Genomic DNA, 14,784 nt, shown 5'->3' with positions numbered 1-14,784 from the left:
AAACCAAAATATGCAGAATAAAAATAAGGTTATAAAGGGAGAAATTGATTCCTTGTATTATATGAATACAATTAATTTAATTTAAAAGTATTAACTAATCTCCAACTAATTGAAAGTCTAGCTTGCAGAGTAGTTCTACAAAACCGCACTGTACACATTATACATATTAAATCGCTCAATTATAATATAAAATGTATCTTTTGTCATTAGCAAAAATGGCTGTATTTTGGGTTCAAATATTATAATAAATATTACTAGGGCTGCATTCTCAGCAGCTGCTCTTATACTGCATGCATTCCTTTAAGTGGTGTTTTGATGAAATTAGGACATCAAAAATGTTCCTGAGGCTCTTGGCAAGCTTGGTGAACCGTCTCCAAATGCATCTGACAATCTCAATGCTGAGATAGTTGAGTTATTTTTTTTTTACGAGGCAGGCGTGTAATGTACAAACCGCACGAGGTGCTTTCAGTATCAAAATGATGATATCCTGTGACACGTAAATGTTTGTCGAGTGTACGGCGGAGTCTCTGAGGTGTTGCAAGTATTTGATATCCTAAAACACCACGTTTGTGTGCGTCGGTGTGTTTCTGCGTTAACAAGCCTCACATCTCCTTCTGTCTCTCCTCATTTTACGCAAATCAATCATGATTTCTATTTACCGTGCTGGCAAAAAAAAGAAAAAAAAAACCTTGCCATATCAAATTTAGAAATGTGCTTCCATAAGTACGCTTGAATTACTGGAAGAGATGACAGACGCTCAGACTTAGTCACCATCCAAAGGATGCGTCCAACATACAGAAAGCAAGGACGCATAGATGATTTGGCTGTAAAATATTTAAAAAACTAAAATATATGAAGAATTAAAAAAGCTCCATCTGTCCCAGAGGAGATAGAGAAGCCGTCTGGTGGATGTTATCCCAAAGACCACCGGTGAAGGCATGAGGGAGTGAGGCTGACAGATCGTGGCAGATCACACCCTTGACAAAGTGCAGCGTAAAGTGTAAATCGGTGTTTCTTGTCTTTAAGATTGGTGACAGCGCGTCTTGATTTGTCAGCAGCTGCTATTACTAACCCGTTTCCGCACAAGCTGTGAGTGCAGCCACAGCTCCTCTCAAAAGGTATATATATACATTCAACTGCATCCGCCGGAACAGACCGGCCGCAGGGAAAAACAGAAAAGCTGTGGGTATGCGTGCGTATGCATGTGTCTCTCCATGTTTGCCTTTCACAATGCATATGCATCCGTGGGAGTGTGTGTACGCATGTTTGTGGCACACAGAAGCTGAAAACGTTTCCTTTGATGTGTGGGTGAAATTAACGCTCACCGAGGGTTCTCTATGGCCTCAGAACTGGCAGTGATCAAGATGCTGCCGGGCTCCGGCAGATAAAAGCACATCATAAACACACTGTTAGTGTGTTTTAGCCCTGATAATAAACTGGGGCTGCTCCCCAGTGGAATAAATATGTGCACAACTGCTTGGCAGTGTGCTGTTCAAAGGTATAATACATCACGTGCACTATGCCACACATGTTAAACAGACAGTTTGTTTCCTTGGCAGAAATAAGCAAATGTTTTTTTTAAGTGTTAATTGAGGCAAATTTTGTCAGCAAACAAGTCTTTTTTGTAAAAGTTGACACCCTGTCATAACAGGCAGTGAATTGGAGTAATTATTGGCTTGTGTCTGCAGTACGACGCTGACAGTCATAATGACTGAGTCGTGTTTGTAAGCTTTGTGTAATTACACTACATTACGTAAGCCACATTTTGTGGTGGTGGTGGTGGAGGAAAAAAAATGTGAGGTGACCCAGAAATGACCTCTTTCGCTTACAGAACTTACTGCGCCCACACTTCACAAAGCCCCCCGAAAAAAACGACTTCCAGCATATTAGAACTGGCAGCCCTCGCTTGTTCCCCATGGCGTCCTTACAGACACACTCAATGAAAAGGCCCGTGGCCTCTTTTTTTTTTCCCCCTCGCCTCTCCTCCTCCTTATAGAAACATCCCTTGGACCCCTTCTCCTTCTTCGTCCCTTTCTTTCATTTATCACATTTTCTGCCTCACAGAGACCCTTCAGAGAGGCAGTGAATCCCATCAGCCGGTAACACGGCATAACCACTTCCCACACAGGAAGCTTTTGATTCCTGCTGAAATGTCCCGCACTTTGGAAAACTGTCAAACTCGGTGGACACAATGTTGCTGTGAAAGCTCAATAGCGCTGCTTAAAATCGATCCAGCACGCAGGGACACCGCTGAAAACTTCATTATGTTAATGTGGCGGGTTGGCCAATGCGTTGAACTGAGAGTTTAAAGTTGTTCCAGCATAAAAAGGAAACGATAAAAAAAAGAATAAAGTATGAGCTTCATACCGAGTTGAGGTCCAAGCTGGTCTGCACCCACTCCTTGGCATCATTATATTCGTCCATCAGTCCCATAATATATAGCGTGTCCAGTGAGTCGATGATGGAGGCTCCTCTCAGGCCGCCTGCAAAATGCAGAAAAGCGAAGTTAGAGCTTGTTCAAACACCACCAACATTTTATTTTAAAGCCCCATGTTGAGCATTCACAACACCTAACAGATGGCTCATAACACACTCTAATCATAATATAACTGTAAGCAAAGACAATAATGAATTTCTTCACGTAAGCGAGAACATCAGTTTCACATTTAATATTACCTGTGAACACACATTTCACACCTGATGAAATCATAATTATATAATAATGTAGCTGTCAACACGTACAGGATTTGTTAATGAACATAATGATCATTACTGTGCGTAATATTACATATGATTATAGCTCGGTTACACTGTGATATAAAGAGGTTAAATTCATGGTTTTACATGTGACGTCCAGAAATCACATGTGCCTGTGTGAAACGTGAACTGTATGCTCATATATCATATAAAATATTGATGTTCTCGTGTACGTGATGTGAATTTATCAGGTGTATCCATTGACACGTTTGTTTTTCCCCCACATGTGACGAACACATTAACAGTTCACAGATTCATTTCAAGACTGAAAATTTCCTTATTTCTGCTTATTTTACAGCATGTTATAAACCACCCATAAGAGTGTTTATAAGATACTAATATCAGATACTGCTACTATAAATGGTAGAGGCTGAAATAAAGTGTTAGGTGAGCAAGGGGAAAACTTAAACCTTTTAGAAGAAGCGGTTTCGATCACCTGTCAAACTGCAGCAGGCGACTAATGATTGACAAGGAATCAATGAAAGTCATCGTGTTACCGCCGACTATTTCCAGCAGCGTCGATCACGACACTTTTCTCACGCTACATGTATGACGAGTGTCTGCTCGGTCTTAACTGACTTTAAGCTCTCGTGTGAAAGTTGCAAACCAAATAAGCGCTGATAGCATGTTGTGTTTTAATGTGTTTGTGCGTTACAGCTATTTCAATCACTAATCCCTGAGGTAGTGACAGCACCCACCCAGATGGTGTTTTGTTGGTAGATTTGTGTCAAATATATTAAATTGAATTTTAATGAGGACTTTTAAATTCTTCGAACACAGATTAGTTTTCATATTTAACTCCAAACCTTTAATGATTAACAGCAGTAACTTGACAGTATCTGTGATACAAAAGTGAAACATTAAAGTCCCTCACATGCTGAGCTTCTGTAATTGCTGCAGTGATGCTGAATGATAATACTAAAGAACAGCTTTGTGTGGTCCAGATAAAAAGCGGTATCTCCTCTGTGAGATTAAAAAAGCATCGGCTACAAAGCATCAGTCGCTTGCACTGTAAGATAAAAGTCAAGTCATTTAGGAATCAACCACCAGAGGGGGAGAAAACAACCGATACATTTGAGTATAGCACACGTTTAGCAGCTGCTCCTGGATTACACTCAGTCGAGTGTGTTTCCTTTGCAAACTCAAGAGTGTAAAATCTGTGTGTGTGTGTGTGTGTGTGCGGTTACTGTGTTTGTACGAGTGTCTGTTATTATGAATCTCATTTGAAGCTATTCATTTCTTTTCACAAACTAAATGAGAAATGCTGAGGGGTGTTTATTCCATCCTGGTACCCTTATGAGAAATTGCACGACCCACTTTCATTCTCATACGACCAAATATTATGCAAATGCGGCTGAACCTCACAGAGACAGCCTGGCACAAAGGAAAAGTAAACATTATCCTTAATGAATTACTGTAAAGGAGTTAAAGGGCAAATTGTGGTTTGGAAGTTTAATAACAAGAAACTGTGACTAAATGAATCAAAGTGCTCGGGGGCTCACAAATGCAACAGCATGAAAACTGACTTGGTTAAATATAAAAAGTGATGAAAAATCTTTATGTTCATCCCTGAGAGTAAGCCAGCTTACAGTAGATCCAGTCTGGATTGATCTGATGCAACCGCACAGCAACCTGGCACATCAAAGTCCTCCACTTTTATCAGGAGTTTTTCTTTTGCTAAAACTCACCAAATATGCGAATGGGTAACTATGTCTTTGGGCGACAAAACACGACTCTCTCTTGCCACATCTTCGGAAGCTTGCTTTTTTAATTATTATTATTATTGCTGTTGCAGAAAATACGTAGAGCTGCTACTTACATTTTTAGTTGAAGCAGTTTGTTGTTCAGGCTATAAAATGTCAAGAAATAGTGAGAAATAACAAACTCAAGTTCAGCCCAAGGAACAAGGTTCAATACAAAACAGTATGAAACATACAAACAAGAAAATTCTTACTTTTACTGAGCTGGAAAAAAACAAAAACAAAAAAAGTTTCTGCTAAATGAAACCCTTCAATAATGAACCAAATATTCAGTCTTTGCTTATATTGGCAGATAATTTGATATAACTTGTATATTGCTGCTGTTTTCATGCTATCCAACCAATAAACCGAAGATAATGAACTGTTACTGAGTATTTTTTGCACTTTTATTCAATTAACTCTTTTACTTTCGATGGGTTACTTCAAGTCAGTTTCCATTAACAGCTCCCCTTTTTATGCCCTTGCTCTGGATCTGGTATCCACTCTATACAAACCAGGACCTGGCTTGTATAGAGTGGTACTATACTGTATAGTACTCGTAGGTGCCATTACACTATTACCACGAGGGCACAAAACCCTTACTACCACTGACCTTTCACCTCAGCTCCATAGCTTTATGGATTAGCTGACGAGTTCAGCCAGGATGCCAAAGGCCGAGTGGAATAGGGATCAATGACTTGGCTTGACTGACTGATGGGTGCCATGTCCTTTTGGCTGTAAATCCAGTACTATTAATAGTATAGGAACCCACTGAAGCGTCGTTTGAAGCTTTACAAGCCTTGTAAATCAGTCATAAAGCTGTATTACAGTACTAGAAACTCTTCTTCTCATTAGCTTCTTCACATTTTGTTACAGAACTTCACAGCATGCTTGCAGGCCTGACAAAGTTGCCATGCTACAGGCTTTTTTTTTCATAGCTTCTCAGTTAAGATCTACCACACTTTCCCACCCTTTGAAAGCATGGTTTGCCTGCTGGCAGTTAACCTCATATTGTCAGTGAGAGGGCACTGCTAGCCTGAAGCAAGACACATGTAATCTGCACAACTCCAGAAGGCCACCCAGATGTATATTGGTGTACCATATCAGAAGGACTTCCTGCTTGTGCTAAGGTTACAGAAGGAGGAAATCCAGCACATTTATAACTCCAACTTTAACTCTATTATTGTGAGAAAGGAGAGTTTGCTAACAGAGCAGCCTTATCTCTATTCGATGACAAATAGTGACGGTGACAACTGAGAGAAGGAGTGTAGTCAGATATGTAATGCACTCTGCTTATCCAACCCCAGGGGTAGCTCTCTGTGGCTGCAGGCAAAGCAGCTGAGTGTGGAAAATTCCTATTGAAAACAGCACCAAAGCTAAGATGATTGATTGACTCTGAGGATTGACAGAGCAGATCAATCCATCATGGTGTGCTCCTTCGCCTTCCATGCTTATAAGACCCGTTTTATTTATGTAGCCCTTTGCTACAAATAGAAGCAGCCCTGAGGGATCCTCTGAAGACCGGGGCAATAGGTACTCATACACATGCGCACACTGACATGCTTTAGGGTCTCCTTATCAGTTTGCATTCTCATGCATACTAATGAGCTCCATAATGCATTTAGCACAATATTTAATGCCTAGTAAAGCTCAAAAATAAACAGACAGCCCACACAATGTTTATTTACAGACTGAAGATGCATCAGATGGTGACTTAAGCCATGAGAGGACCCACAATTTATTGCAAGATTTAGACTACTGCACGACTACAGTCTTGGATTTGATAAACACGGCTCAGAGCTTACCAAAGCTACCTACGAAGGATACGGGAAATAAAAGTATCAGCCTCAAATACTCTACAGGGAGCAAGAAGCCATAAATAATGACAAATAATCCACAGAACAAGGTTGGATTACCAACTGTGAAAGGCGGGTAACATGTGCAGGGGGGCCACGGACCCCGAGGGACCCAGAGTTCACTGCGTGTCAGTTTGTTTTGGTAATTTGATTATGTACTTAGCTAACTTTAAGATCATGTCTTGTAGAGAGACACTCTGTATAAATCTAGTTAAGAGCTTTATCATTTTAGTTGGAGTTATTGTGTGCACATGATGCATTTTCCTAATAAAGCTGTATTTGCTGAATGGGAACTTGGCAACAGAGGCTACACATTACGGGTAGTGGATGGGGGTCAGTAGTAGCCCAACAGCAAAGATTTGCCACAGGTTAATAGAGAAATGCCAGTGACAATAGTTTGTGGTACAAAACAGAGAACATGAGGACTTACTCTGTGGTCTCTGCAACACAAAACACACTAAATATGTGACTAAATTAGGGATGTGACTCATGATTTGTGTGATTATTGAGTCATTTTTCCTGATTAATGAATTGTTTTGTTTGAAATGGCACAAAAATATAAGTGCCCAGAAATCAAGGTATTAACATTACAAGATTTCACTGAGTCAGAACAGTCCACAGATCAGTTTACATGTTTATACAAGACAGATATAAAACACACAAAGCAGTAAATCTTCATATCACAAATAATTACAATAATAATTGTTGTTGAGAAGATTTCTTTAGATTAACTAACCAGGTTGAATGTTTTATATTTAAAGGCAGAAACAACAGAACAGATTTAAACTAACCCTTGTTAGGTCATAACAAATACGGCCTTGTCACATCCATTTAATTTAATTACCTTCTTGCTGCTAGGAACATGCATGGACACATTAACATGCACTTTTCCTTTGAGCATCAATATTAGAAAGTACAAATTAAGTGTAAACCCGCTCAAGTGAGAAGCGTGCACAAGTATGAGTGATGTGTGTGTGTAGCCACGCAGAGTACAAGGAAAGCCATTAGAGAGACATTGGCCGGTGGATGTTCATTCATCATGGCTGTCACAGGGCAGTCAGTGTCGGTCAGGGGGGTTACATTAGACGGCTAGAGCCCACATGATCAATCGTTCACTGCAGCCCGTTTGTGTTGTGATGTTACTGGCCACGCTCTCTCTTACTCCCTTTTTATATATCTCAGGATAAACCACTCCTTCATTTAATCCCTCGGGGGTAGATCAGAGGCAATGTTTCTGCTCTGATTTAATTTAACCAGCATATTGTATGCAAAATATATGCGGATGTTCCTGAAATGCCATCTGATGTTCATTGTAAATTCCATTGAGTAACTACATTAAAAGCGCAATATACTTAACCAGATAAAAATAATTAGATCCAAGAGATGGAGTGTTTTAATACATCCATGAGGTAAATCAGAGCGATGCATTTCTCACAAACAGCTGAAGGAAGGAGTGAAATATTAAAGATGTGGTCAATAAGTCACCCTGTTAACGTCATCAAAGTGATTTTAATTGATGTAGATGCTGGATTCACATTAATTACATCGCCCCGTTGCCAGTGGTTGCCAGTATCCAATTATCAGTCGCCAGGGCAATGAGCATCTTGTTAGCGCTAATGCTACCTGGCACCAGAGAGGCAGGGTTAGTGTGTCTGTGTGATGTTACAGATATCCAGCTGGTTGTTATTCCAGGCACACGGCTAACGCCGCAGATAAAGTGCACTAAGGAGGTGACTCCGTAGGTGAGCGGACTTTTGATGGAGTGAGCCGACTGAGCAAAGGTGGGGGGTGGAAGAAAGTGAGTTTATAGGGGAGTGAGATTAAGAAGAATGTGAGCAGAACATGAGAAACTAATACTGAGAAATGTCACGTCGATCAATCAAGATTGACTTATGTGAGCAGACCTCGGTGCTTCAGTCTCCTTGAGGAGCAGATGTCAGATAAATCAAAAAAATATCAATATGTGAGGCGCTGAGGATCAACTGATGCTGATGATTTATAAATTCAGTTTTTGTAACCACGACCACAGTCGATCTCTAATGTCAATCAACCATGTAACCATGACGCCCCCCTAACCTTAAGGAGGTAATCATTTTTAACCCAAAGCACGATCTTTCCCTAAATCTAACTAGGCCACATTTGTGCTTTGACCCTGATACAACCTTATCCACAGCCTTAAAACAAAGGAAGAACATTTCTTCTGTAGTGATTTGTCAGAACAGAAAATGCTCCTATGTGTCTGGAGGGAAGTTAGAAACATATTTTGTTGTTTAACTTGGAGGTCTTGTTGGAAAATCAGCCCATCTGAAGGTAGCTCGGGTAAATGTGGAAGTTATTGTTCCGAGTTATTTTGTCTGACCTCCACAGTAAACTGCAGCTCACAAAAAAACTTCAACAATCCATAATTTCTTTCAGTGTAAACAATGAAAATAAAAACTGAACAGCATCACTTAATAAAAATGAAACATGTGAAATTGTAAAAGCAGAACTTCAATTTAAGCAAAAGATTTACGGCACACCATTGGCAGGTGTTTCGTTGTTCGTTATCGACATGGCAACGAGTGCAAACAATTTTGTTTTTGGATTTTTCCAAAGTTGAAGTTTATTGTTGGCAGAGCTGCTAACAGTATCAAAGTGAAAAGACATCAGGCCATCTATTAAAATGAGTCTAAATTTGGTTGAAAAGTTACATTTTAGACAATGAAAAGTTTTATTTAAAAAGAAGCAGTTAAAAAGTTAAAAAAGTAAAACCTTTCCCATACTTTACATTTACAAGTGACATTCCACCAAAATAATGGCCGGTTTGTTTACTTCTGCATCACCCTGGATTGGTCTATATGCATTTTCAGCTGCTTGTGTTCGTAGGCATCCCAACAAACCCCAAAGTATTTCTGACTGCAGTGTCCAAACAGTTTGGGCAGCAGTGCAAATACAAGCCAGCAGAAAGTGACAGTGCCACTATCGAAGGGAGCAACATCTTCCACAGCTGTAAATATAGGATTACTTACTTCAGGATCCTATTGCACTCTTGCCACCAGATGTGAGTGGAGGAAACTAATCCCACTGATTATCAGTGAAAAGAGTGTTACTTCTCAGAGCAAGAATGCATACATACATTAAACGTGTTCAACTGAATCCTCGCTTCAACTCAAGACAACGCAGTTTGTTCTCTTTACACGGGACAATCGACCTTTGAAAAGATCTAGTCTCAAGTAATATTGCAAAGTAAGAGTTGGACATCTAAAAGACAGCCTGGAATAACAGCTGACAGCTACCGAGACAGAGTTGTTTGGCGAGGTCTGCTCACTGAGAGGCATTGTTTAAATCATAAGGCTGAGGAAAGCTAGCCCATCTTCAAGGAATATGCAAAGCTGTGTTGTGTGTGTGAGACATTGATGAAGCACCCCTGTCCAGAGGAGAGCAGTGGAAGATGAAGAAGGGACAGCACAGAAAACAGCTCATGTCTCAGCGAAGAGCCAAGAAACATACCAAATACAAGCTGCTGAATCATTGACTTGTAACCTGCTGAAAACCCGCGCTGTATTTAGTTGTGGCAGTGACGAATTGTATGAATATGTAAAACGGAAAGTTCCAAGACATTAAATTACTCAGAACTAGAATGCTGATACAGAATTACAGTTATTCGTAGCCCTCAGACTTCAACATTGAATTGAAGAACTGTAATCAATACCCTTTCTAGCTGTCAATAATTTCCCTACAGGGTCTATTCAGGAGCTTGCCATCATGTGATATGATAAAAAGTATAATTAAAACATACTTGCATTGCATACTAGCTATTTTAGTGCCGACTTCCATTTGAAAAAGAACATTTTGTCCATAGAGTCAGCACTGTGTGTCCGAGAAATTAAGTGGACTGTTCTGTGGATACATCTGTATGACTGCCTTGCTGCCATGGCTACCAGTACTGTGCATATAAATCCCACTGCTACACTCTCCACTCCCCGAGTAAAAAGGACCACATCGACAAAATTAGAGGCAACCCAGTCCTGATTGCACACTCCCATCACACCCCACAGAACCTCTATCCCCCTATGTCTCGTCATTTTCACCATTATGGTAATCACACGTCAAACTGCCCAGCAAAAAAAAAAAAAAAAGTCTTGCATCTAATGGTGCTTTGTGCCTTCCACAGAGGACGGGACCAGGATGACGACGAGGAATTGATAGATCAAGGCACATTAGAGCCAGAGTCAAAATAAATTTGCTCCATTATGAGGCCTGCGGAGGAGGAGGCGGCTGGGCCAGAGAGCTTCAGCTATGGACAGCAGGAATCCTTTATTTTAGAGTATATCCGCGTTTAGTCTCTTTGCCTGGCAGCTGATGAATACTTGTCAGAGAGAGACGGCATCAATCTCTCATTGACTTCTGAGGTACTGTAATTTACTGTGATGCAGTTAGTTTCTTTCTTCCTCTACTCTATCAGGCAAGCCTCCATTTTTCTATGAAAACTCGATTTGCAAAGCGCTCCACACTCAGTTGGTGGCTTGGTGTTCATTTTTATGTTACCAATGTTGGCTCAGCAATCTTTCTTTCCCTGTTAAAAGTCAATGTAAAACCGCTGAAATTGAGGCAACAGTAACTGCCACTGTGGCGTTGTGATTTGGACTGTCAAGTTGTCAAGTCCGGTTACAGTTGTGGAGTTTAAAGGTCCAGTGAGTAGGATATAGTTGTTTCGAGCGGTGAGGTTCCAGATTGCAACTAATTGAATAGTGTTTTCCTTCCAAGCGCGTAGCTCGGGCGCAAAACAAAAGGTCAAAGTGTTTGGTTTGTCGGTTCTGGGCTACTATAGAAAGATGGCGGTTCAACACGGGGGATGTGCTCTCTCTGTATTTATAAAAGCTCATTCTAAAAAACACAATTATTCTTATGTTCAGGTGATTATACACCAATGAAAACATACTTATGATTGACTAACCCTAACCCTGGACCTTTAAAAGAAGTTTAAATGGGCCACCAGAAACATTAAATACTAATTTTACAGTATGTAAATAGGTTTAATTGTGAGATGATTGGCTTTTCAAGGGTTGTCAATAAACTATCAAAGTGTCAGAGACTAAAGAGCCAATCAACACACTTTTATACACATTAATCTAATCAAACAAACACAAAATACACACTGTCCGGACATGATTAGAGAGGCTCCAGACTTACAGCGGTACACACGTCAATCTAATTGCAGCAATCTAATTTGCCACTCTGGGAGAGCGTAGCGTGTCAGTGCAGCAGCCCTGTCTGATATGACAGCCTCTCAGATGAGATTACACACCGCGCACAGTGTCAGTGTTATCGAACCCCTCGCCTCCTCCCTCTCCCAAATGCTTCTCTTGCATTGATCAACAGACACGCAAGCACAGTAGGAGAAGGGCTCTGTCAACCCATAAAACCATGATTGGAGATGACAGCTAAAGCTAGAGGCTCTGATTAGGCAATTGATAAAGACACTCAGCCACAGCGCTACCTCATTTCAGTCCATCGTAAGGTCAATTCAGCTTAGATCCAAAACAAAAATAAAGTCTCGAATTAATAAAAGCTCTCTTTTGCAGCACGGATCAGCCGGGTAAAGAATGCATTCATTATTCATTTTTTAGTCAGAGGTTTCAGGTGTAACCTTGATAGAAATCCACTTGGCAAGATTAATCTGTGATTTCTTCCAGAGATAAAATGAGGCAGTTGGCGTCTCGTCTTGTCCGACAGACTTTATCTCATCTGAATCGAGCTTTCTAGCTCACTAGTTGGGCGCAGAAAAAAAAAAAGTGCTGCCACAACCGATTTTGAGAGCGGCGTAATAACCTGTTGACAAAGAGCAGCCGTCAGCCTGAGAAATTAAACCGGCCATCTAAAAAAGAGCAGCCGCCTCGCATCATTTGTGCAGCCCTGCAAGCTACCAATCTGTGCGTATGTGTGTGTGTGTACAATTTATGTTGATTTGTATGTGTTACATCTAGTTCATGTCTTAATAACTGGACTGGAGGACAGTATCCAATTGATACAGGCAGTAAAGAAATAATTGTAGCTTCTGGCCTTCCTGCTTAAATGAAACTGCTGGATTATTTAAAAAAATAAAAGAAGATTTTAATTCATACATGAACTACTCCACTTTTCTAATCAATCTGTAGAAAGCCCATTAAGAGACCACTTGTCTCTACATTCAAAAGGTACTGCTGCTTGCTCACCTGCAATTTCACACTCAATTACAGCGGGAATGCAAACTTTCTAACAATGTTTCCTAGAGGAATGTGAGTCTCCACATTACCCAATATCAATTTCACTGCTTCACCAGTTCCTCCTGTTTATTCCAGTGTCACCCTCTTCTGTTTTCTGAATGCCAGAGGCTGCGAGCACCACTTAGAGCCCTCTCACCGGCTCTGAAGTGTGGCCCCAGCCGTCGAGCTCAGTGTGAAAGTTCTTCTAACCCTTGTGGCAGGATACACCGAAAGAAGGAATTCATTTCATGCGGGTTTAACTTTTTCATTCTGCCGCCACTTTCCTCCTTTACTCTGAATCGAGAGTCAGCACAGAGAACCTGAGCTCCCACCTTGCAGCGATTTTCTACATAGCAATGGGACAGGAGAGGAGCACTTTCTGCAAACACAGGGTGCAGGGTGATGCAGAGAAAAGGGGGGAGGGTGAAAGTCTTGTGTGCATATGTGCATGACCTTGTGAGACACTACAGGTTGCAGGAGTCAACCTGCACTACTCTCAGAGCCAGCTCTAACGCTTCAAGGTACAATGCTCACCGCAGGAAGAAAAAGATTTCTTGCCAGTGTGGGAAGGAGCGAGGACAAGAGCAACTCAAGTTCTGCAGAAACAGACAGACATACTGAAATGTAAACACAACTGTCTGTTTTCACGGAACACAAAAGGCAATATCAGAGGAGCTGCTGGTAAATGATAAATGAGCGTGAGGCAAAAACTAAATGTTCCCTTACAGCTGGCAGACAGGGGTCTGAGGGGAATTTAAACTGGGGACTGTCGTTGAGAAGACTTGGAAGTCTGATGAGTCATGCTGGACAGTTTTAAAGATGATGGATGAAAAGATGGCTTGATGTCTTAGCGCTTACTGTAGAGGAGGAGTTATTGTGAGACTCTTCAGCTGCAGTTTGCCAAGTAGTGAAATATTCAAGCTCAAGAGACTTGAGACTGCAATGAGGCAAAGCTAAAAAAAAAAGTGCTGTATATTAATAGCCTCAACAAAAAAAAAAATAAGTGAATGAAGCAAAAATCTGCTCCCTTATACTGCCATGAGCTTAAGAGCTTGGCAGGGAACGCTCGTGATTAAAACTGCCAAACACTGATTAGTACACAGCAAACGGCATGTCACAGGTCACTGAAGACGTCATCATCAGAGTGATTCCCGGCAGTACGTCACGACAAACTGATCACAGATTATATAAACGCTACCAAGCACCAAGAGGCACAGTTTGGGGGTTTGTTCGCACACAGCAAATATGACCCTCACCCCTGTATCCATCAGCCGGTGATTGAATCGTTACAGTAGAACGGAGTACAATCCCTTATAATCTTTGTACATTTTGCAACTGTTTTTTTTTCTTCATCATCTTGGCTGTAATCCCAGTGCAGAGGCTTCATGATGCGCTCATGCCCACTGGGGGAAACTTGTTCTAATCTGAGCAGAAATTTGCTGTTGATAACGAAAAGACGGCTTCACCTCTGAGGTTCCTGTCCTATCCTGTGTTGTGCTGTGAAATGGCTTTCTTCACCAGCTCATGATCGTTTGGATCGAGAGGATGAAGAAGCAAAACATGTCAATACCTCCAATACATAAGAATCAGCAAGAAAAAGCCCCACAGTGAAACATGAATGAAATGTGAATTGGCCGAGGTCATGCACTCTGCATCCTTAACTTGTTATCTAAACTGGGTCTTTCACTGAGCCTCTTATTTCGCCTGGCTTTGCATTCTGCAGTAGAAATTCATCCTTATGAAACCCCCCCTCATGATCTCAACACAACCATGCTTTTATAACCCTGTCAGTAGCTCTGTCTGCTATCTCTTGGTGTGAGTTAAGCACTGAGCCCAGTTTGGGTGTTCTGTGATCTCCAGACAGTTGTCACTGCTTCACTGCCAGCAGATGCAGAGTTGTGCAGCCAGGACCATCATTACATGCAGCAGGACGAAACCTGCTCTGACAGCAGGTTCGCCCCCGGAGTGCATTATCAGAGGCTCGCTGTCAAGTTCCTCATCTGCCTGCAGCTTAAATGCTCTAGCATGCACCCAGGGTTGGGATGGAATATTCCACCTCCTTCTTCTGGTCTCTTAGTTTTACGGATTTCATTGAGAGAACTTAACTCAACTTTAATAGAAGCAAAAGTGGACGATGATGATTTCCAGCTGCACTTTTATGTCTTGGCGTACAAACTCAAGAGAAGAGAAGAAGAGGGAGCAAGTTCT

General features: G+C 41.2%; 1 protein-coding gene across 2 annotated transcripts in view; it reads right to left on the bottom strand.

Annotated features, from left to right (window-relative positions):
- LOC104924713 (mannosyl-oligosaccharide 1,2-alpha-mannosidase IA) overlaps positions 1-14,784 on the bottom strand; it is a 187,542-nt gene that overhangs the window by 78,093 nt on the left and 94,665 nt on the right. For both annotated transcript variants that reach the window (XM_027287354.1, XM_027287355.1), the window contains exon 3: positions 2,368-2,483. In XM_027287354.1, coding sequence (XP_027143155.1) covers positions 2,368-2,483 — 116 coding nt within the window. The remainder of the gene's footprint in view (positions 1-2,367; positions 2,484-14,784) is intronic.

This window comes from Larimichthys crocea, chromosome XIII, assembly GCF_000972845.2.
Source record: "Larimichthys crocea isolate SSNF chromosome XIII, L_crocea_2.0, whole genome shotgun sequence".
NCBI lineage: Eukaryota > Metazoa > Chordata > Actinopteri > Sciaenidae > Larimichthys > Larimichthys crocea.
This window is presented reverse-complemented; position numbering and strand designations above follow the sequence as displayed.